The 22,034-nt window shown below is 43.0% G+C and overlaps 2 protein-coding genes across 2 annotated transcripts; both read right to left on the reverse strand.

Moving 5' to 3' along the window:
* Positions 1-14,758: 14,758 nt before the first annotated feature.
* LOC106583251 (uncharacterized) lies at positions 14,759-19,384 on the reverse strand. The gene is made up of 3 exons (XM_014167200.2): positions 18,611-19,384; positions 18,211-18,324; positions 14,759-17,807 (listed from the first exon to the last, which is right to left on the reverse strand). Exons 2-3 carry the CDS (start codon positions 18,255-18,257, stop codon positions 16,313-16,315), a joined length of 1,542 nt encoding a protein of 513 aa, XP_014022675.1. The 5' UTR covers positions 18,258-18,324; positions 18,611-19,384; the 3' UTR covers positions 14,759-16,312.
* A 136-nt stretch (positions 19,385-19,520) lies between these two features.
* Positions 19,521-21,917, reverse strand: LOC106583262 (EEF1A lysine methyltransferase 3). Its single transcript, XM_014167214.2, has 3 exons — positions 21,452-21,917; positions 21,173-21,284; positions 19,521-20,896 (listed from the first exon to the last, which is right to left on the reverse strand). Exons 1-3 carry the CDS (start codon positions 21,614-21,616, stop codon positions 20,499-20,501), a joined length of 675 nt encoding a protein of 224 aa, XP_014022689.1. The 5' UTR covers positions 21,617-21,917; the 3' UTR covers positions 19,521-20,498.
* Between the last annotated feature and the right edge of the window lie 117 nt (positions 21,918-22,034).

The raw sequence follows: 22,034 nt of genomic DNA on the forward strand, positions 1-22,034 counted from the left end.
CATGTCTGGTAGGATAAGTGTGTGTGTCAGAGCTGTGCGTATGATGACAATGCAAATAATTTGGGATTTTCAACACAATGTTTCTTATAAAAAGAAGTGATGCAGTCATGCACTCTTAGCCAAGAGAGACTGGCATGCATAGTATTTATATCAGCCCTCTGATTACGATGAAGAGCAAAACGTGCCGCTCTGTTCTGGGCCAGCTGCAGCTTAACTAGGTCTTTCCTTACCGCACTGGACCACACGACTGGACAATAATCAAGATTAGACAAAACTAGAGCCTGCAGAACTTGCTTTTTGGAGTGTGGTGTCAAAAAAACAAACAGAGCATCTCTATATTATAACAGTGGTTCCCAAACTTTGGGTCGCGCCCAAGGGGTCGGTGGGGGGACGCAAACTCGTCTTTAAACTTACTCTTGAAAGTTTTAATAGTAGAATTCACAAGGTGCAATTTTAAAATTGAGTAGTGCATCATTCATTCCTTTTGTCATGTTAGTCACTGCAAACCTTAGAGAGCTATTTAGAACTTATCAGAAATGTCCAGATCAACTAGCCTATGTCAGCTAATGTTTTTTTATTGCCTTTTTTTTAGCCCATAGATATAGTTGTAATTTTTTTGTCACTCAAATAACATGAGTACACAGACAGGGCAAATGTATAGAATTGCAACAACAAAAATGCTTTAAAACTGCAACATTTTCTTTGCACCTCATGACAAAATGTGTAGAATTGCAGGAAATAAGCTTTAAACCTGCAGTATTATCTCCACCAACAAGACAGGTGTGAACAGTTTGTGTCATGAACAGTGCTTGTGTCCATACAAAAATTCCCCAATGCTGTAAGCCCCCCCCTGTGAAAAAGTTTGGGAATACCTGGGTTAGAGTTTCATTTCTTTCCACCATTTCTCCACTTGGGTCTAAATACTGCTCTGCCAGAGAAGAGCAGGACCGCTATAGAAAATGGTGAGAGGCTGACTGGTGCATGCTTTAATTTGTAGCATTAGACCAGATCTTACACAAGACAAAATAAACTAAACTAAAGTTACCTAGAAAAAAGGTATTCATTACAATGGGGAAATAAGCACTCTTGAAACTTGTATCAATAACCCATGACAGGAGACAACTGATATTGATGCTGCTGAGTAACTAGTTCTGCAACAGCAAAATGACTCAGCAAATGCACATGACTACTTCATTCAAGTTTAAAGTCACATGCACAAGTACAGTGAAACGCCTTTCTAGCAAGCTCTAACCCCAACAGTGTCATAATCAATAACAATGTAATACAAAAAATATTACCCTGTGAGAATTTGGTACAAAAGCCTTAAATTGACCTCAATATGGTCTCTGTGGTTAGAATACATATTATTCAGTAGCCACTGAGCAAATTTCACTTCCCTCAACAAGAAGTCAACAAAAACCTCCTGACATTCACACAGTGTACCTTCAACCCTTTACAAATGCCCAAACAAGAAAAATCAGGAGACGCTATCCTGTCAACCTTGGGCAAACACCCCCATAAATGTAAATAAAATGAGTTGTACAACACCTGTGTATATACTCAGTCAAAATTGTCAAATCAGAAGCCCGATCATTCATTCTTCACAAAAAACAGAAGCATGAGACTCAGAAGAATGAGGGGCTGTGAAAGCGTGTAACTATAAAGTCATATGACTCGTTGAAAACTTGGGGTGGGAGAGAGAGAACAGAGTGGGAGCAGTTTGCTCTCTCCCTAACCTGGGGCCTTTCCTCTCCCCCCTCCTCTCTCTCCAACAGACCTAATCTGTAAAAAACAGCTCACTCTATATCTATGTCACCTCCCTAACGGAACAAAGACCTCGCACACACACCCATCTACCCATCTCTTTTAAGGTATAGCAGCCTAGGAAGAAAACAAACCTTTAGGATATATTCCTCACATGATACAAGGAGTAGGCTTGAAATCAGGAAACAGAACAGTTTGGTCTAGAAATGTCTGAGGGCTGAATAAATGCCTGTGGCAACAGTCTGGCAAGTTTAGAGCATGTTATAGTTTGTCCAAATCAATGACTAGGCCTACATATCTGTCAAACCAAGGTCAGACTGACCATTTTCAGGTCAAATCTCAAAGGTTGTGGTTTAAACAGTGAAGTGATTAAAGGTATTTGATATAAAAACTGTCCATTAATTTCCATCTACACTGCATACACAATATGTATTTATTTTAAGCTGTTTGGTGGCATGGGCTCACTGACATTGAAACCCAGTCAAAACATGGGCTCACTTTGACATTGAAACCCAGTCAATAACAAATGACTAGCAAGCAAGTGTTGTTAATAACTGGATAGGAAGGGGGAGCAGAAAGTCTAGACATTTCTATGGCAGCTATCTGAAATGAAGTAAAAGTAAGCATCAAAGGAGTACCATAACAAACCAATGGAATCTGAGCAAAGACGTGATTGTGGCTTTCCTTTTGAGCCTGTTTATGATCAATGTAAGAAGTTAGATGAGTAACTACATCAGCCAAATTTCCTGGCTGACCAGTATTCTGACGTCTATACTAACTAACTGTTATATATCTTAAGAAACATAGATTATCGCCAAAACCTTGGATAGGTAGCTAGCTAACCACAGGTAAACTAGCTACATTCCCCGGCTAGCGCTGGAACATTGGGTAACTAACGTTAACATGGACTCTAGCTGGCTAGTTACCAAACGTGTAACTTAGCTAGCTAACGTATGCTGCATTAATAATATAATACTACAAATAAGTGTTATTTAATTTACATAGCTGTCAAGTATTTACTGTAAAATGTAAGTAGACAGCTAACTAACTAACTAACCAGCTAGTTAGTTCACTTTGACCTATGATGTGGCAAGCAATTAGCCTAGCTAGCTAGCTTGGATGCCACGGTGTTAGCCGGCTAGCAAGCTAGATGTAAAGTTCAAGTAAAACAAGCACCGGAATGAATGGATCAGCGTCGTCTTACCTGGATATAGCTTATGTACAAAACGTGTGTTCATGTCAATTTAATTAGGTTAAATAACTAATAGATAAACTGACATAACATTAGGACAGTAGGACGGTTTCCATTGACCCAGGTTTATTCGACCAAAGCAATGTCGCAAAAAAAGTCATTGCGACATGTGTAATGGAAACTGCAATTTCTAAAGATCGACAACATTTTTATCCGTTAGACTGAGGTGGATTTTTATTTTGTCGAACTTTCTTCATTGCGACAAATTCTGGAAACTTTTTTTTCCCTCGAATAAATAATGATTGCGGAAACATTTGAAGATACGTTACGCGGTGACATCGCGTGCCCCGTGTAACTATACATCTCCACTCCACGATTAATTCTAAATGCGAAATATTTTTTTTCTAATATAAAAATGTGTCTTTGCAGAACAATGATTGTCCCGACTTTCAAGAATGCCTGAATTGCTTCACCTTGCTTTTCTGGCAATTTTTGTATAGCCTAAATTATGAGATTATTTGTATTTGTCAAATGCAGCCAAGTATCGATCATCATGTCACCAGAATAAAACTCTCGATATTTATTGGAAAGGAGCAACAAGCTCATCTCCTTGCACTTTCACCACCCTATGAAGTTCATCATTCATTTAATCTGTAGCCTAACAAACTGCATGTTTTCCTGACGAGTCGTAGTGGGAGGACCACATAAAATGTCGTGACTCCAAATTTACTTTGATATGGTTATTATATCAATATTTTCACATAAAAGCGTTTCTACCGATATATTTAATTATTAATATACGCCTACTGAATGATAGCTAGCAAATGAATTAGCTAACTAAAGTTGTTCCAGCTAGGCAGGCTTTCTGAAGAAGGAACATGTTTTATTTCTACAATTTCCAAAAGATGACACAACAAAAACATATTTACTTTCTACAATACGTGTTTGTGCCGTCATGTGCATTAGAAATTGTGATACTAACTTATTTGCATTCGTTTTTACTTACGCTTGTATGTTGACTTCTCTATTGACGTTGTTTTTAAGTTTTGGCGGATTTTTCTTAGCGGATGTACAATCGTCGCGAATTTAATTATGGGGAGTTTCAGGCCCCTGAGTGAACCTATTTGTACACTCCGTCTACCGTCCAAACACTTAAAATACACACCGTCGTCCAAATGATAAGCCAAGCAAGGGAAGTTTGCAATGTAAGTCCCTCAGCCCTCGTTTTCAGTCGGCTTTGCGAGTGGACAATTATGTTCTCTCCGAGGCCTGAAACTCCCCAATTAGTGATGGGCATTCCAGGTCTTTTCAGTGAGCCGGCTCGTTCGGCTCTGCTCACCAAAAAGAGCCGGCTATTTTGACTCCCAAACGGCTCTTAAAGAAAATATGTTTTGTATTTTTTAAAGTCAAACCGTTTGCGATAGTTTGACTATGATTGGTGTTAAAACAATTCTAATTAAATTGTTAAATGAAATCATACTCTACCTTAACCACAATGTATTTAAAAATGCATTGGTTTGTAATGAAAAATAATGCTATTAAACATTTGCATTTAAAGTATAACTTTTTAATGTATATAAACAAAGTGCATATAAATGTAACAATTCAAAACGAATACAATCTGAACAACATAATAATAGAATATTGCACCATATCAAAGAAAAATAAATAACAATGTGCAAATCTGCAGCATCCCACTTAAAACATTAACTGGTCCCTCTTTTCTCTCTCTTCTTTATTGCCATGTTATAACCAGCAGCACACAGCAATGCTGACCATATTTAGCTTTTCTGAGAGATTTGCATTCAGAAATGCAAGCTGCCTCACTTTCGAGGGGCTGATGCGGTTTCTTCTCTCAGTAATTATTTGTCCCGCTTTCGAGAAGACCCTCTCAGAGGGAACGGATGTGGCCACTATGCAGAGTCTCCCTGTCATGACTTTAGTAAGCAGTGGATAGACAGAGGGGCTCCTCCAAATAGGATCGGACCTCCATTATGGCATCTGCTGAGGGATTCCTTCGTGCTGCATCCCCAGTTGCTCTCTCGTCAAACAGCATCCAAACAGCAGACGTTTGTGGCACTACTGCTGGTGCTTCTGCTCCATCTGATCCCTCTTCTTCCTGTAGCCCTGGTGCCTGAGCCAGCTGACTGCTGGGGCTGTCCCTCCCTGCTGCTGAGGTTATTCTTTGAAGAGCCTCATCAATCGCTCAGGCATCACTGAAGGCTAACTTCTTAAACCTGGGGTCAAGTGCAGCGGTTTCTGATAGCACGTTCCAGCATATTCCATTCTGTGGAACTTTCTGTCCATTGATGAACATAGGGTGTCCATCAACTCTGTTACATGTCCTGTGGTTACATTTGCTTCTCTCTGGCGGCTGGCTGTGATTCGCTGCAGACCCTTACACAGGAGTATCATTTTTGAGGCTGTCACATAGCTGAAAAGAGAGAACAGTAACTTATTAGTTCAGGTTCATGTTTTGTCTACTGATACTACATTCTCATCTACTGCTCATATACATATATAATACTGGATTAAATAATGATGTAGTAATAACTGCTTACTGTACCTCTCTCCACTGATCTCCACAGTGACCTGCTCAAAGGGTTCCAGGACTCTGCACACTTCCTCCACCACCTCCCATTCCTCTTGGGTCAGAGAATCAACAGGTGCATTGACAATGGCCAGGGTAGAGATGATGGCATCCTTTGACTCAAGAAACCACTTCAACATATAAAATGTTGAATTCCACCTTGTAGTGCAGTCTTGTTTAGGCCTCAGTTCAGGCATCCCCATCTGGCGTTGTGTAGACTTTAGTTTTTCAGCACCTACTGTGCTCCTGTGGAAGTATTCCACAGCTGCTTTCACTTCGTCCACAGTGGGCTTCATCACCTTCAGAGCATCTCTTACAATCAGGTTGATTGTGTGGGCAAGACATGGATGATGGATCCATTTTAAGATTTTCATGGCTTTGGTTATGTTAGCTGCATTGTCACTAACACAACAGACCACTTTTCCATATACTTGCCATTCTCTGGCCACTCACAACAGTTCCTCTGCCAAGTTCTCTGAGGTGTGTCTTTCACTGAACTCAAAGCAGTCCAGAAGACAGCTAGATATCGAAAAATCTTCAATGAAGTGACATGTAACCGACATGTAAGAAGTGGTTACCCTTGACGTCCAGCAGTCAGTGGTAAGGCAAACTGCAGTAGCTTTTTGGACTCTTTCCCGCACTGAAGCCTGTGTGCTCTCATACAGTTGTGGAATAAGTGATTTTGAAAGGGTTTTCCTGCTTGGAATTGTGTACATTGGATTTAGACTATTGCTATAATTTCTAAAATCTCTGTCCTCCACGATCGAACATGGCTGGAAATTGGTGGCAGTCATTTTAGCCAATGCAATATCAATTTGGCCTTGTTTTGCTACAGACATAGACTTTGGCATAAACTGGTCTATAGAAGACTGCGTTGCTGTGGGTCGTGGAGTAGGCCTACTTGACTGAGTGGATACATCTCCACGTGTGGAGGTGCTTGCTCCACCACTATCACTAGCAGGCTCGCTAGTTTCTCGAAGCTCCGCTACAGCTAGCTTCACAGTTGCGTGCACAGTTCGCAAATGCCGGTGTAGATTGTACCTTGAACCGGCTTTATATGCGATTTTGTTTTGGCAAATTCTACACTGTGCTCTGACATTGTCTACATTATTAAAATGCATCCACATGCTACTATGCTTCAGACTCATTTTCCAGCTGTTCTTCCTCTCTCTCCTCAGCTGCTAAGTGTGTGACTGTGAGTGAGTTGGCTCGGCCCTCCCTCACGCATCTTTGGTTCATTGGTTGACACTGCGTGTCTGATTGACAGGAACAACAGGTGAGGCTGTTAGTCTGAGCAGACAGTCAAAACGAATGTGTGTGTGTGCTTGAGCATTTAGGCCTATATTATTTTATTTCTTTTTTCGTTCTTTGATTTAGTTAATTATATTCATTTAAATCTTTTGATTATTCATATCTTCATTTTGTATTATTTTTATAAATAGATTCGGCTCTTCTGATATGCTCCCAACGTTCACCTACAAGAGCCGGCTGTTAAAGTCGACTCGTTCGCGAACGACCCATCACTACTCCCCATAATTCAATTCGCGACGATTGTACATCCGCTAAGGAAAGTCCGCCAAAACTTAAAAACAACATCAATGGAAAAGTCAACTTACAATGTAAGTTAAAACGAACGCAAATAAGTTAGACATTTTGCTACTACGTAAAAAGTAATATTTTGAAAATTGTAGAAATAAAACATTTCCCTTCTTCAGAAGTCCCAGTTAGGCAGGCTAACGTTAGTTAGCTAATTAATTTGCTAGCTATCATACAGTAGGCGTATATTCATAATTATATTTAATATAAGTAGACATGCACTGAATTGATTGTAGCTCAATTGATTGTCCCACGGGGGACCAGTACGGGAACAAAACATTTATGAAATGAAATGTATCCATTCACTACTGTAAGTCGCACTGGATAAGAGCGTCTGCTAAATGACTAAAATGTAAAAAAAAAAAAAGTTAAATGTAGAGCAAACAACACCCACAAGGTTGCTGAAAACCTTTTTTTAATCCCTTTTTTATCCCCAATTTCATGGTATCAACTCCCATACAGACTCAGGAGAGGTGAAGGTCGAGAGCCATGCATCCTCCGAAACACAACCCAACCAAGCCGCACTGCTTCTTGACACAACCCACATCCAACACGGAAGCCAGTCGCTCCAATGTGTCGGAGGAAACACCATACACCTGGCGACCTGGTCAGCGTGCACTGCGCCCAGCCTGCCACAGGAGTTGCTAGTGCGCGATGAGACAAGGATATCCCTGCCGGCCAAACCCTCCCTAACCCAGACAACGTTGGGCCAATTGTGCGTCGCCCCATGGACCTCCCGGTCGCGGCCGGCTGCGATAGAGCCTGGGCTCAAACCCAGAATCTCTGGTGGCACAGCGATGCAGTGCCTTAGACCACTGCGCCACCCGGGAGGCCACCGGTTGCTGAAAACACAATCATCGCGGCATGAACGAGTGACAAATGGTGGCCAAGGGTGGTCCATTTCAAAATCATTCCTTCCTCCCTCGCACCTTGCCCTGCAAGTGTATACTCATCAAACGTCATCAGAAGTGTCCACTTCATTTGATGGCTGAGGGGATAGGGTGTCTTTTAAGTGTTTGGACCGCAATCTAGCAAAGCCGACGAAAAACGAAGGCTGAGGGGTTTACGTTGCAAACTTCCCTTGCGTGGCTCATCATTTGGACCGCCCACCAAGATGACGAGGGTGTGTCTTTTGACACAGTTTATAATTTTTTATTTTTATTTCACCTTTATTTAACCAGGTAGACTAGTTGAGAACAAGTTCTCATTTACAACTGCGACCTGGCCAAGATAAAGCAAAGCAGTTCAACACATACAACAACACAGAGTTACACATGGAATAAACAAACATACAGTCAATAATACAGTAGAAAAAGTCTATATACATTGTGTGCAAAGGAGGTAAGATAAGGGAGGTAAGGCAATAGATAGGCCATGGTGGCGAAGTAATCACAATATAGCAATTAAACACGAATGATAGATGTGCAGAAGATGAATGTGCAAGTAGAGATACTGGGGTGCAAAGGAGCAAGATAAATAAATAAATACAGTATGGGGATGAGGTAGTTGGATGGGCTATTTACAGATGGGCTATGAACAGGTGCAGCGATCTGTGAGCTGCTCTGACAGCTGGTGCTTAGAGTTAGTGAGGGAGATATGAGTCTCCAGCTTCAGTGATTTTTGCAGTTTGTTCCAGTCATTGGCAGCAGAGAACTGGAAGGAAAGGCAGCCAAAGGAGGGATTGGCTTTGGGGGTGACCAGTGAAATATACCTGCTGGAGCGCGTGCTACTGGTGGGTGCTGCTATGGTGACCAGTGAGAAGGATAAGGGTACAGCTAAAGGCTAAAAGAACTGGTTGTCTAGTATGTTCAGAACAGAGAGTAAAAGGAGCAGGTTTCTGGGCGCGATAGAATAGATTCAAGGCATAATGTACAGACAAAGGTATGGTAGGACGTGAATACAGTGGAGGTAAACCTAGGCATTGAGTGATGATGAGAGAGATATTGTCTCTAGAAACATAATTTAAACCAGGTGATGTCACCGCATGTGTGGGAGGTGGAATTAAAGGGTTAGCTAAGGCATATTGAGCAGGGCTAGAGGCTCTACAGTGAAATAATATAATCACTAACCAGAACAGCAATGGACAAGGCATATTGACGTTAGGGAGAGGCATGCTTAGCCGAGTGATCATAGGAGTCCAGTGAGTAGTTAGGCTGGCTGGAGACACAGCGTTTCAGACAGCTAGCGGGCCGGGGCTAGCAAGCTAGCATAAGGGCTTTAGAGGGACGTCGCGACGGAAGAAGTCTGTTATAGCCTCTTCGTGCGGAGCCTCCTCGTGCTGTTACGTCGGTAGTCCAGTCGTGATGGATTAGTAGGGTTCCGTGTAGTAAAGGGGTCCAGTCCAATTGGCAAAATAGGTATAGTGGCCCAAGAAATTGGCCGATGGATCTCTTCAGCTAACAGTCCAATATGCTCCAGACAGCTAGCGGGCCACGGCTAGCAGATGGGCATTCAGGGGACGTCGCGACGTAGTAGTCAGTTGAAGAACCCCCTTGAGCGGATTACGTCGGTAGTCCAGTCATGAAGGATCTGCGGGTCTCTGGACCGGCAGTAAAAGGGGTCCAGGCCAATTGGCAAAATATGTATTGTAAGAAAATATTTGCATTTTTTTTTTTACCTTTATTTAACTAGGCAGGTCAGTTAAGAACAAATTCTTATTTTCAATGACGGCCTAGGAACAGTGGATTAACTACCTTGTACAGGGGCAGAACGACAGATTTGTACCTTGTCAGCTCGGGGATTCAAACTTGCAACCTTTCAGTTACTAGTCCAACACTCTAACCACTAGACTATGCTGCCCCCACATGACATAGGCAGCTCAAAAGAAGATTTGTATAGGATACTTTTCAAAATTCAATAGTTATACAATAAAACATAGCCAACATTAAATTCTGTGAGAATAATTCCAATGTGTTTTACTCATTTCCACATGAAGGAAATGTAATCTCTGTGATATATGAATGAATTGTTTATGAAATATTTCAGATACCCTGCTAAAAGTAGGCCTAATGAGTTGTTTACTGTTGTGTCATGTCAATCATGAAGAGGACATACTGTATCAATACTTCAAATGGCAACCAATACAATAAACAAATTCTTGACTTGTTGAAAATGATATATTACACAGACTATATCATAGTTCATTTATTCAAATATTTTTTTATTAAAACGGCACAATTATTGAAACATAATTATGTCAAAATGCATCATATTAAATGCACATCTCTAAGCCAATAATCTTACATCATAAATATTCATGGGAAAAGTAGCTCTATTCCCAAACCCCAGCAAATAGATTGTGACCATTGAGAGATGCTTTGGCAGTAACTACACCCTGCCATACAACAAATCTTGCTAGGTCTTGCAAAATGCCCTTTAAAGGGGCAATCTCTATTTGCTACAGATTTGACTTATAAATTAATTATATGTCCCCATTGATTCTTGAAAAATATAACTTAGAAATGCCTCAAGAGCATAGGTCGACTGTTGTACCCCATCAGAACCCAAAATATAACCTTGTTTTACTCCAGTATTTGTGAACAAAGTAAATGTAAACACACTGTATAGCCTCAAAACATGTTTAAAACCATATTTGTGATATCATGGCTGGTCAGTCCTTGCATCCCTAGCTCTGTATATGAATTTGAGGGTTACATTTCTCCAGCCAATCTTTCAGCTTTTTAGCAATACTGTGATGGGACGCCTTGTTATTGTTTCAACTGCTGATTGCCGCTTTAACAAAAGAAATACCCTTATCCTACTATTTGTAATTCTGTATATCTATAAATAGTCAGAGCCCACACACATAGACGTTTCCTCAATATAAGGCTCTGAAGGAATTTAAAATGTCAATTAGCTAATTCAAAATGTTATGCAAGTTCATGCTCTGATAGCATGATATACCTTTTGCAGTCCTACCTATTGACTTGACTGACAGGGAATATCCTCCTGAGAGAACTTCTCCATTAAGAATGAGTCACAGGATTTTTTTTGTCCAAAAGGTTATTTCCTGTTGCCACATTGCTGCTACACATCTCCTTAACACTTTCCACCACCTCAGTGCATTGTGCACTGTAAACTGTTTCACCATTGTTATGGTGTTGCCCATTATTACTTTCCTCTAGCCCTCTACTGTCACGCATCCACACTGACCCTCGTCACCCATAACCCCATCAGATAACTTTTCAGAAGTGGTTACGTTGACCAAACCTCTGCTCTCCTCCCCCTCAGAGTTTCTCACTTCCCCAGCTTTCTGACTCTCTACTATATATATGCCTTTCCTCAATTTGCAGTGTTGTCACCTGTGTCTCAGACAGATACCCCTTGTTTTGACAAGGCTCAGCTGTATCCCTCACCTCCCTGTCTCTCTCATCATCTCCCTCCCCCTCCACTACAACATATCTCTTTAGCCCAACAGTGCCGCACCATTCCTCTCCCTCAGCAACACAGTGCTTCATGTTGGTGTCAGGCTCCTCCTTACTGATGATCTCAGCTTCACAATCTGTCTCCTCCTCAGTCTCTGTCTTAGAGTCAAACTCTCCCTTGGCCCCCATGATGACCGTGTCCCCTGAGCCGTGGCTGTTTGTGCTGCTGCAGGAGAGCGTGTTATCTTCAGCTGGCCCACTGGGCTCTTTCTCACTGCGTTTTTCATCCTGTGTTGACGTTAATCTAAATGTGTCCCTTTTCTTGATCCGTTTGCACCTCTCAGTCCTTTGCTACTTCAAGGGAGCTTCCACCAGAGCTGAAAATCATCCCCTGTCTCAGGCTATCACTACTCTGGAACAACATATCCCCAATGCCCAAATAAAATGATTCGTATTTTTATTTTATTTTATTTCACCTTTATTTAACCAGGTAGGCAAGTTGAGAACAAGTTCTCATTTACAATTGCGACCTGGCCAAGATAACGCAAGCAGTTTGACACTGTTAAAGGAATTTTATATCTTGATGATAATAATCAATAATCAATTCACCTTGACTAATGCCCAAGGTTTGTAAGACAATGGGTTCAAATAATTAGGCAAGGACTCAGCTTTCTGCAAAAGGTTTCTGTAGCTTTATTCATGAGAACGTTCTGGCGTCAGGATAACAAAACAGTCATTATATAGTTCTTGCTTACTTACGCACATGCATTTACACACAATCTGTTGGTGACCTGCAACCCCCATTGACTTCTCACGCTGTTTATCACATTCTGGCTCAGCCTGTTCCTTTCCTTCAAGGTTAGGAACTCTTTGAAGTTTTACTCCCTTGACCATCTGCTTCTGTAGTTCTCTATATTAATTGCATACACACATTTCTTTCCCTCTCCAGTGGTTCCTGGACTTTCCGGAACTAATCAGACCAATCGATCCCTACATTGATCATTACATTGATTATTCATTAACCATGCTGTATGACTAATAATTCATCATGGTTTATTGATTCATTTACCTTTATTAGATAATTCTCTTATCAGACACACAACAACACAGAGTTACACATGGAGTAAAACAAACATACAGTCAATAATATCGTAGAAAAATAAGTCTATATACAAAGTGAGCAAATGAGGTGAGATAAGGGAGGTAAAGGCAAAAAAGGCCATGGTGGCGAAGTAAATACAATATAGCAAGTAAAACACTGGAATGGGAGATTTGCAGTGGAAGAAAGTGCAAAGTAGAAATAGAAATAATAGGGTGCAAAGGAGCAAAATAAATTAAATAAATACAGTAGGGGAAGAGGTAGTTGTTTGGACTAAATTATAGATGGGATATGTACAGGTCCAGTAATCTGTGAGCTGCACTGACAGCTGGTGCTTAAAGCTAGTGAGGGAGATAAGTGTTTCCAGTTTTAGAGATTTGTGTAGTTCGTTCCAGTCATTGGCAGCAGAAAACTGGAAGGAGAGGCGGCCGAAGGAGGAAATGGCTTTGGGGGTGACCAGAGAGATATACCTGCTGGAGCGCGTGCTACAGGTGGGTGCTGCTATGGTGATCAGCGAGCTGAGATAAGGGGGAACTTTACCTAGCAGGGTCTTGTAGATGACCTGGAGCCAATGGGTTTGGCGACGAGTATGAAGCGAGGGCCAGCCAATGAGAGCGTACAGGTCGCAGTGGTGGGTAGTATATGGGGCTTTGGTGACAAAACGGATGGCACTGTGATAGACTGCATCCAATTTATTGAGTAGGGTATTTTGTAAATGACATCGCCGAAGTCGAGGACCGGCAGGATGGTCAGTTTTACGAGGGTATGTTTGGCAGCATGAGTGAAAGATGCTTTGTTGCGAAATAGGAAGCTAATTCTAGATATAACTTTGGGAGATGTTTGATGTGAGTCTGGAAGGAGAGTTTACAGTCTAACCAGACACCTAGGTATTTGTAATTGTCCACATATTCTAAGTCAGAACCGTCCAGAGTAGTGATGCTGGACGGGCGGGCAGGTGCAGGCAGTGATCGGTTGAAGAGCATGCATTTAGTTTTACTTGTATTTAAGAGAAGTTGGAGGCCACAGAAGGAGAGTTGTATGGCATTGAAGCTAATCTGGAGGTTAGTTAACACAGTGTCCAAAGAAGGGCCAGAAGTATACAGAATGGTGTCATCTGCGTAGAGGTGGATCAGAGACTCACCAGCAGCAAGAGCGACATCATTGATGTATACAGAGAAAAGAGTCGGCCCAAGAATTGAACCCTGTGGCACTCCCATAGAGACTGCCAGAGGCCCGGACAACAGGCCCTCCGATTTGACACACTGAACTCTATCAGAGAAGTAGTTGGTGAACCAGGCAAGGCAATCATTTGAGAAACCAAGGCTGTTGAGTCTGCCGATGAGGATGTGGTGATTGACAGAGTCGAAAGCCTTGGCCAGGTCAATGAATACGGCTGCACAGTATTGTTTCTTATCGATGGCGGTTAAGATATCATTTAGGACCTTGAGCGTGGCTGAGGTGCACCCATGATCAGCTCTGAAACCAGATTGCATAGCGGATAAGGTGCGGTGGGATTCAAAATGGTCGGTAATCTGTTTGTTGACTTGGCTTTCGAAGACTTTAGAGAGGCAGGGAAGGATAGACATAGGTCTGTAGCAGTTTGGGTCAAGTGTCACCCCCAATGAAGAGGGGGATGACCGCGGCTGCTTTCCAATCTTTGGGAATCTCAGACGACACGAAAGAGAGGTTGAACAGGCTAGTAATGGGGTTGCAACAATTTCGGCAGATAATTTTAGAAAGAAAGGGTCCAGATTGTCTAGCCCGGCTGATTTGTAGGGTCCAGATTTTGCAGCTCTTTCAGAACATCAGCTGACTGGATTTGGGAGAATGAGAAATGGGGAAGGCTTGGGCGAGTTGCTGTGTGGGGTGCAGTGCTGTTGACCGGGGTAGGGGTAGCCAGGTGGAAAGCATGGCCAGCCGTAGAAAAAATGCTTATTGAAATTCTCAATTATAGTGGATTTATTGGTGTTGACAGAGTTTCCTATCCCCAGTGCAGTGGGCAGCTAGGAGGAGGTGCTCTTATGCTCCGAGGACTTTACAGTGTCCCAGAACTTTTTTGAGTTTGTGTTGCAGGAAGCAAATTTCTGCTTGAAAAAGCTAGCCTTGGCTTTTCTAACTGCCTGTGTATATTGGTTCCTAACTTCCCTGAAAAGTTGCATATCACGGGGGCTGTTCGATGCTAATGCACAACGCCACAGGATGTATAGTATAGTGTATAGTGCAGCACCATCCTCACCAGCACTTTCTGGATCCCACAGCTCACGTCCCTCTTCCTCATTTTCTGAGTTAGGGGCTGTGTCCTTCCGGGTGCATTTCACTGCAGTGGGACTTGTGGTATTGCGGCTCCTCTCTATGTGTGGTGAGTGTGGTGGATATGGACAGAACAGGGGTAAAGGCCTCGGCCAGTATCTCTAGGCTCCAGGCTCTAGAGGAGGGTTCTGGAGGGGGAGATTGGGACCGAGGGAGATGGAGGGGAAGAGCGGGACTGAGGGAGGGGGAGATGAGAATTGGGACAGGGAAATGGAGTCTGAGTGTTCAGTAGTAGGGTAATCAGGGTGAAGGGGTAAGCTTATATCTAAGGGAGAGGGTGGATCTTCAGGGAGAGACAGGGGGTCTATGTTGGACTTAGGGAGGGGAGATAATGAAATGAACTGGGAGAGTAAAGTCAACAAGTGATGAGAGGAAGAGGAGGGTCTTGAATAAGAGGGGGAGGTAGCATCTAAAGGTGAGTGTGGGGGAGAATCTGGGTTACTTAGAGGTGGGTTGAGGCACTGAGAGATGGGTGGGGAAAAACCACCATCACCAAATGTACCTGTTTCCTGGCAAGGATTGAATGGGGGCTTGTTTGCACTACCTGTCTCTCGTAAAGACATAACCTTTACGTCAGGCAGACAGTCACTGGAGTTCTCCACAGAGACGTCACATGTTTGTTCCCTCAGCTCCATCTTGGGCTCTGCAACTATATCTGGTGCAGACTGGTCATCTAAAGTGACATCAGTATCTTTAGCAGAAAAATTATCTTCAGTGAGACCAATCTCAGGCGATGCCTCTGACACTGGCTCTTTCAGAGTAACCACAGGAAGGCACTCAAGGGTGTCCTTGTTCTCATCTTTTGGCAGCTGTGGCATCTCATCCTTTTCTGTTTTATCCTGAACGCTGGAGCTTGGGTCTAGATCAGGCACAGGGGGGTCACTAGGAGTTGGTAAGCACAAATACTGGGAATGTTCTTTTTTAGGAGGGAAAATTAACTCCACTCTGATTACAACACAAGTTGCATTGATAACCAGAAGACCACTGCTACCGTCAGACTCTGTGTCTCTCTTGAGCTCCAATCGCCTCACTTCAACATCAAGAGGATAATTGCAAGCATCAGGACTATTTTCTGTACGATCATCATTCAGATTCTTACCTGGTTCGCCGTCCTCCCAGGTACCCATCAAATAGCTAGGTGAGGGATTGTCACTCTTGACTCGGCCAATGTAACTGGGCTCCCTTGACTGACACAGGAGCCAGTACTTGCATCCCTTTTTTCCTGGATACAGGGGATGAAGCACTAACCTGGGTGCTTTCTGGCAAGGCAACTTCACTGTCCGTCGTACTGGGTAGGCTTTAGAGGTCACTTTCCTCTCCTTGAAGCCTTGGTCTGCTCTGAATGGCCCTGAGAAGCTCATCCCTGTGGGCTGCTACTTGCTCACTTCCCATCCAGTCTAGCCCCCCTTCAGTTTAGGTTTGAGATTGCTGTTTCTTATGGAGGAAGGGGTCTGGGCTGAAGCACTGGAATCATGCTGGAGTGATGGCACACCTGAATCAACTTTATCTGCAAGCTTATGTGATTCATTACTGGCACCACACTCCTTTAGACCGCTAGGTACTCTGCTTAACTCACTGTTTGACACAGTTGTTAGAGGGGAGATGGTGAAGAGTGGCAGAGAAAGGGGTTTTAGTGTTTCTTCAGGAGAACTTGGCAACCCTGCCACTCCACCCATGCGAGACACTAAGCAAAATATGGTCTCCCCTCCTCTCCTTTTCTTTAGACTGACTTTCCTTTCTGTGGTGGCCCTGGGGTAGGCTGTCTCACTGAGGTTGGCCATCTGAGGCTGTTGTGGGGACTGCAGCAGAGGTGAGAGGCTTTCAGACTGGATTGGCATGTTCTGTGGATGGGCTGGAAAGCCTGTCCATTGACCAACTACAATATGTCCTTGCTGCCTATGCCCTCCAGGATCAGACCAGGTCCTCTGCTTCCACTCTTCTTTCATAAAATCATCTCCCCCTCCCCTTTCCCTATGAAAGTCTAGTACTGAGTAGTCTTGCTTCCTCGGAGTAGGCAGTGTGCAGTTTTTGTGTCTGTTAGCTCTCGGATCCCACCCTGCATACACAGAAGCCATGGCTTCTTTAGTGGTATATTTCTCAGCATGTTGCATTACTGGTGAAATGTTATGTGGGGCATTATAAGGTGGACATGGAATGTAGCCTGGCGGTTGACTAAACACCCTCTTCTGGTAGCTTGTCTCATTCTCCTTGGTGTCTGATGGGTATGTTGTATAAGGAATGACCGGGTCAGACAAGCGGTGGCACATAGTTTGCTGTGTGTCCCTCCTCTCCCACTGTCCCCATTGTCTTGGCTGAAGAGATAGTCCGGCCAGATGCATTGCACTTGCTATGAGTTCTGCTCCACTTCTGGTGACCCATGATTCTCTCTCCAGGACTCTCTCACTCTCGGGCGCCCCCTGGATCCCCACCCTCAGCCCTGCCTCCAGGCGTCTCTTCCTAGGGAGTGAGTGGCTGCAGCGGGCCACCCAGGCCTCCAGCTCCCAAAAGTTACTGTCACTCAGGCTTCTCTTGGCTGGCTCCCTCCTGTAGCGGACAGGACTACAGGGCTCCCACTTCCTCTGCCACCCATTCCTCTGCATCCTTCTCTCACACTCCCTTTCCCTCTCCCTAGCTGCTGCTCTATGAGCCTCTCCCACCTGCCATTCCCTCTCTCTCTTCTCTTGAGCCTGACAGTCCCTTAAGCCCCGGAGCTGTCGGGGCTGGCTGTGTAGAGCAAAGGGGAAATGAGGGATAGCGGGCGACAGATATGGATCAGTCCAGTTGGTATAGTCCTGTAGGACCCCTCCGGTCCTAGAACCTGGTACGGTCCAACAACTGGGCTCCCTGCCCTGGTACGGTTGAAAATCTAATGCCTGGTGCTTGTCCTGATATCTGTGGAAATAATAGGGTGGGGAAAAAAAACATGTAGATTACCCCAATACCTAGCTTTGCAGGACACAGTGTGGTAGCATGTTACATGGACACCTAATAACCCATATAGACAATAAAGAAAATATTGCATATAGTAAAGTCACTTGTAAGTGAAATATATTTCTGAATGAATACAAACAACCTTATTTACATGATCTTTATGTGATACTAGGTTTCTTTTTCTTAGGACTATGACTATTCTGCTCGGTTTAAGAACATTCTACTCTGCTTCTGTTTGCCAACAAAGAGACATGAAAACAAACTAAGCAGACTATAGCTATTTGTTTACGTTTCTCACCTGGCATGCTTTCACAGAGACAAACACACTATCACTTTAAAACAGCTTAAAGTGAACTGAACTCACACATGTGCAAAGTTTCGTCTGGGAACAGTCCCAAATTTGTCATACATGGGTGGTTGCCCCCTCACTCACAGCCCAGAACTCCATCACAAGAGGTTTGAAACCAGAGACTGATTTCTGAAATTATTGTAGAGGAAAAACATACATTTTATTGTTGTATCCCTAATGTAGATATGCCTTTTCAACTACAGAATAGCTTTTAGCATTTTGAAAAAGGTTTTCTCTATTTCTTCAAATGAGATGCAGTTTCACTGTTGAAGTAGAAAACTAAACTTTTATTGTCCAGACTTGCATACAAAAGTCAAACTTTAGATCAAACCAACAAGTGCGAATTTGTAAGAATATTAAATAAGATAAACTGAAAGCACATTTAATAATCCAATGACTGTCATATCACACATACCTCTGGTCAGTGTTTCTGGAGGAAGGTCCTTGCTTTTAGGGTATAGTCTGATGCTGACCACGCCAACTGGGCAACTTGTTTTAGAAAGAGAATGTTATTGATCCCCCTTCCTCATGACACACACCCTCACTCCCCCGTCACCGCCAGAGAGGCCATCCTCCTCTTGTCCACAGCCAACATTCCCATTCAAAACATCACAGTGGAATTATTTTAAGAGGCACACCCTGGTTGCAACAAACATTCCCCACCCAGTCACATTCCCTGGGCTGACAGATAGCAGGATGATAGAAGTGGGAATATAAACTGTGTCTGTACATAAACACGGACCAATGTGACACAGCAGGTAAAAAAAAAACTATGCCTGCTCCCAAATGCTTACTTCAGCGGTTTTTTGGCTGATGCTCCCAAATGCTTACTTCAGCGTTTTTTGGCTGAAGTTAATTGTTTGGGGCAACAAAGGCTGTCTGTCATGAATTTACTGTCCTTGCTACCCGGTGTCCTTGGGACGTCGCTATCCGATTTGAAGTTTAAATAAAAAATGGTTAAGGTTAGGTAAGGGTTGGGGTCAGGGTAGGGTTTCGAGTAGAGAAGTCCTAAGGATCCCGAATAGCAATAACCTGAATTTATTGGGATTTAAAATCTGATCGTTTTGGGGTCAGATTGAGGATTAGGGACAGCAGTGGTGGAGGATTTAAGGATGACACTATACAATATATCTTTCCAAAGATGTCATCCTTGATTTTCATGTTTGCTTGTACAATGCTGAAATGACACCGAGGGTTGGCACACTTCACATTGTGTGTATATGGTTGATGTGCTTAAAAGTGAATGACATTGCAAACCTAAGGAAATAAGCATTACAACATGTAATCTATTATATCAACGACAAAGCAGACAAGGAGATTGTTGCTGAAAGTTGTATACATTTAACTTTATTTCTCAGAAGTTTTGGTTCTCAATCAGTTATTTGATAATTGAAAAATGTATAATTTCTTACAGGCACTATAGGCATAGGAAAGTAATGCATAACATTGTATTTTGTGTTGTACCACAGGTTACTTTTTGTCCAATTTGCTTTCGCATTATCATTACAATATTGATCAAAGGATTATTACACGCATGATGAATGTCAGTTTCTCATATGGGGACCTTGTGGACCACTAGTGGAGAGCCCACTGTGAATATAAAATCGGGATCTGTTGTTTTGTCGGGTGAGCTATAGCACAGAGAGAGGTGGAAGGGAGGTAGGACAGCCGGTCTCTCTTTGAAACTATCCAGCGGAACAAACAGGCTTTTCTTTTCTAAACAGAAACTCTGCACAGCAGCAGAGAGCAGGAGAGTGAGGGGATGAAGTATGTCCAGGCAGAGGGAGGGGGAGTGGGGGCAGAAACTGTACATTTTGCCCAAAAAGTTCTGCAAGTGGATGGTATTAACAACATTTTTCCCAGTAATCAACCCTGTCAACCTATACAATATAACACTTCCTCAAACCAGATCAAACACAACTTGATTTGACTGTTGTAACCTGCCAAAGACAGGAAAATGATCTTTGCTATGCTTTCCTGCCCACAAAAGTATTATTCTGTTTCTTACAAGACCATACAGACCTTTTCATTCAACATGATGACCTACTGGTCTATATTTTGTTTAAAATAACACTTTTGGTAGCACTAAAATCAGAGTGAGGAGCCTTTGCTCTTTTTTGTCAGTTGCCTATTCTTTCGTATCCAGCACCTGCACAAAGTGTTTTTCAGAGAGGAAGGAAATCTAGAAGACTCCCTCTTGACCAGAGGGTTCAGAGAGTCAGGCACTGTTGTGTGGTTCTCTTCCAAGTCTCAACCTATTTACCAGTTCATCTGTCTCCCAGTCCTATCCAGTCTCATTTCTGTCACTGCTTCCCTCTCAGAGTAGCGCTGTAGATGTTGATGTTCTGTGTGGGGTCGCGGTGCTCCAGCTTTACATGGAACCTCTGTGGCAAAGTGTCTCCATAGAAGCCAGGTGTTCCGTGCTCTTCTCGCATCTTGGATGACAGGTAGACCACGGCCCTGTCCTTGCACAGGTGAACCAGTGTGTCCAGCAGGAGGGGGTAAGTCTCAGCCAGGTACACAATATCTGCACCCAGTACCAGGTCCCAGTCCATGGGGAAGATGTGCTGGTCTTGGCCCCAGGAGAGGGGGAGGACGGAGGGGGCAACAGAAGGCCAGCCAGAGGACGGCATGTTGGCTGAGACGTTGCTTTGCAGTTGAGGGACAGCAAAGGGGAGGTCTGTCAAGGTCACATCCGCTCCTGTAACAGTGGGAAATTAGGTAAATACACCTTTATAAATGATTATCTTTGTGATGTTTTACATTTTTATTGTAGTGTTTCAAAGTCTTTGAAAAGTGCATTTGTAGGCCAATGTGCGTGTGACAGGGTAGAACAGAGTGATGGAAAGGCAATTACAATTCTATAAACGGCTATTAAAGTAAATAATAATGACTAGGCTATTGAAATAACAGTGGCTGCTACGGAAAATCGACATTGCCGACCTCTACTGGACGGACAAAGAATGAATCAACATACCCAAACGTGCTGCCAAAATGCCAACAATGCCAGTCCCTGCGCCCAACTCAATGATGCGCTTTCCTTTCAGGTTGAGCGAGTTTTCCTCGAAATAGCGGCATAAATGAAGCGCCTATTTAACCAACAAAAACCAAACAGTAAATACAACAGGAACCTCAATAAATTCCTTGCATAACACTACTGTATTAAATGTACTACTACGTAACCAATAAAGCTTTATTCATCATGTGCAGAATAAATGTAGCCAGTGTGTACTAATGGAGCTAGTCGTGAACTTACGGCGTCCCACACTGGCGCTGCCACGCCGAGGTTGGCGCTGAACACCTGGCTGATCTTTAACTCTTGACCGATGAATTTGTACACGCTATCATCAGAAAACGTATCAGCAAATAAACCGTCGTCTACAGGTAACATGAATCCATCTTCATCTCCATATTCTGCCATTGTAAATAAAAATGGTTAGACTGTTAATGTAGTTTATCCTTAGCCATTAGCTTTACGCATTCAAGGAGGCATGCGCGATAGAGATTCCAATGGGTACGTTCCTGTTCGCTGATAGTTACAGTTGTGGGTAGCGCTAAAACCCGAATATATTCCTCAGTTTTATAGATGCCAATGCTTTTATTGCAATATAATACTATGCACTGCAGAACTATATATCATGCATCCTTGATTATCTTCATTATTTCAACTCTTCTTCAAAAATATCGGTAGACTGAAACCTTGTGGGATTGACCCGGAAAATAAAATGTTTCTCGTTTTACATGTATTTATTTTATTCATATAAAAGTCCATAATATGAAAATACATCAAATATGATCAATGATGATTAGATTCAGTGTTAATTAGATTCAGTTTTAAA

The sequence above is a fragment of the Salmo salar genome, chromosome ssa22 (genome assembly GCF_905237065.1).
Source record: "Salmo salar chromosome ssa22, Ssal_v3.1, whole genome shotgun sequence".
Lineage (NCBI taxonomy): Eukaryota > Metazoa > Chordata > Actinopteri > Salmoniformes > Salmonidae > Salmo > Salmo salar.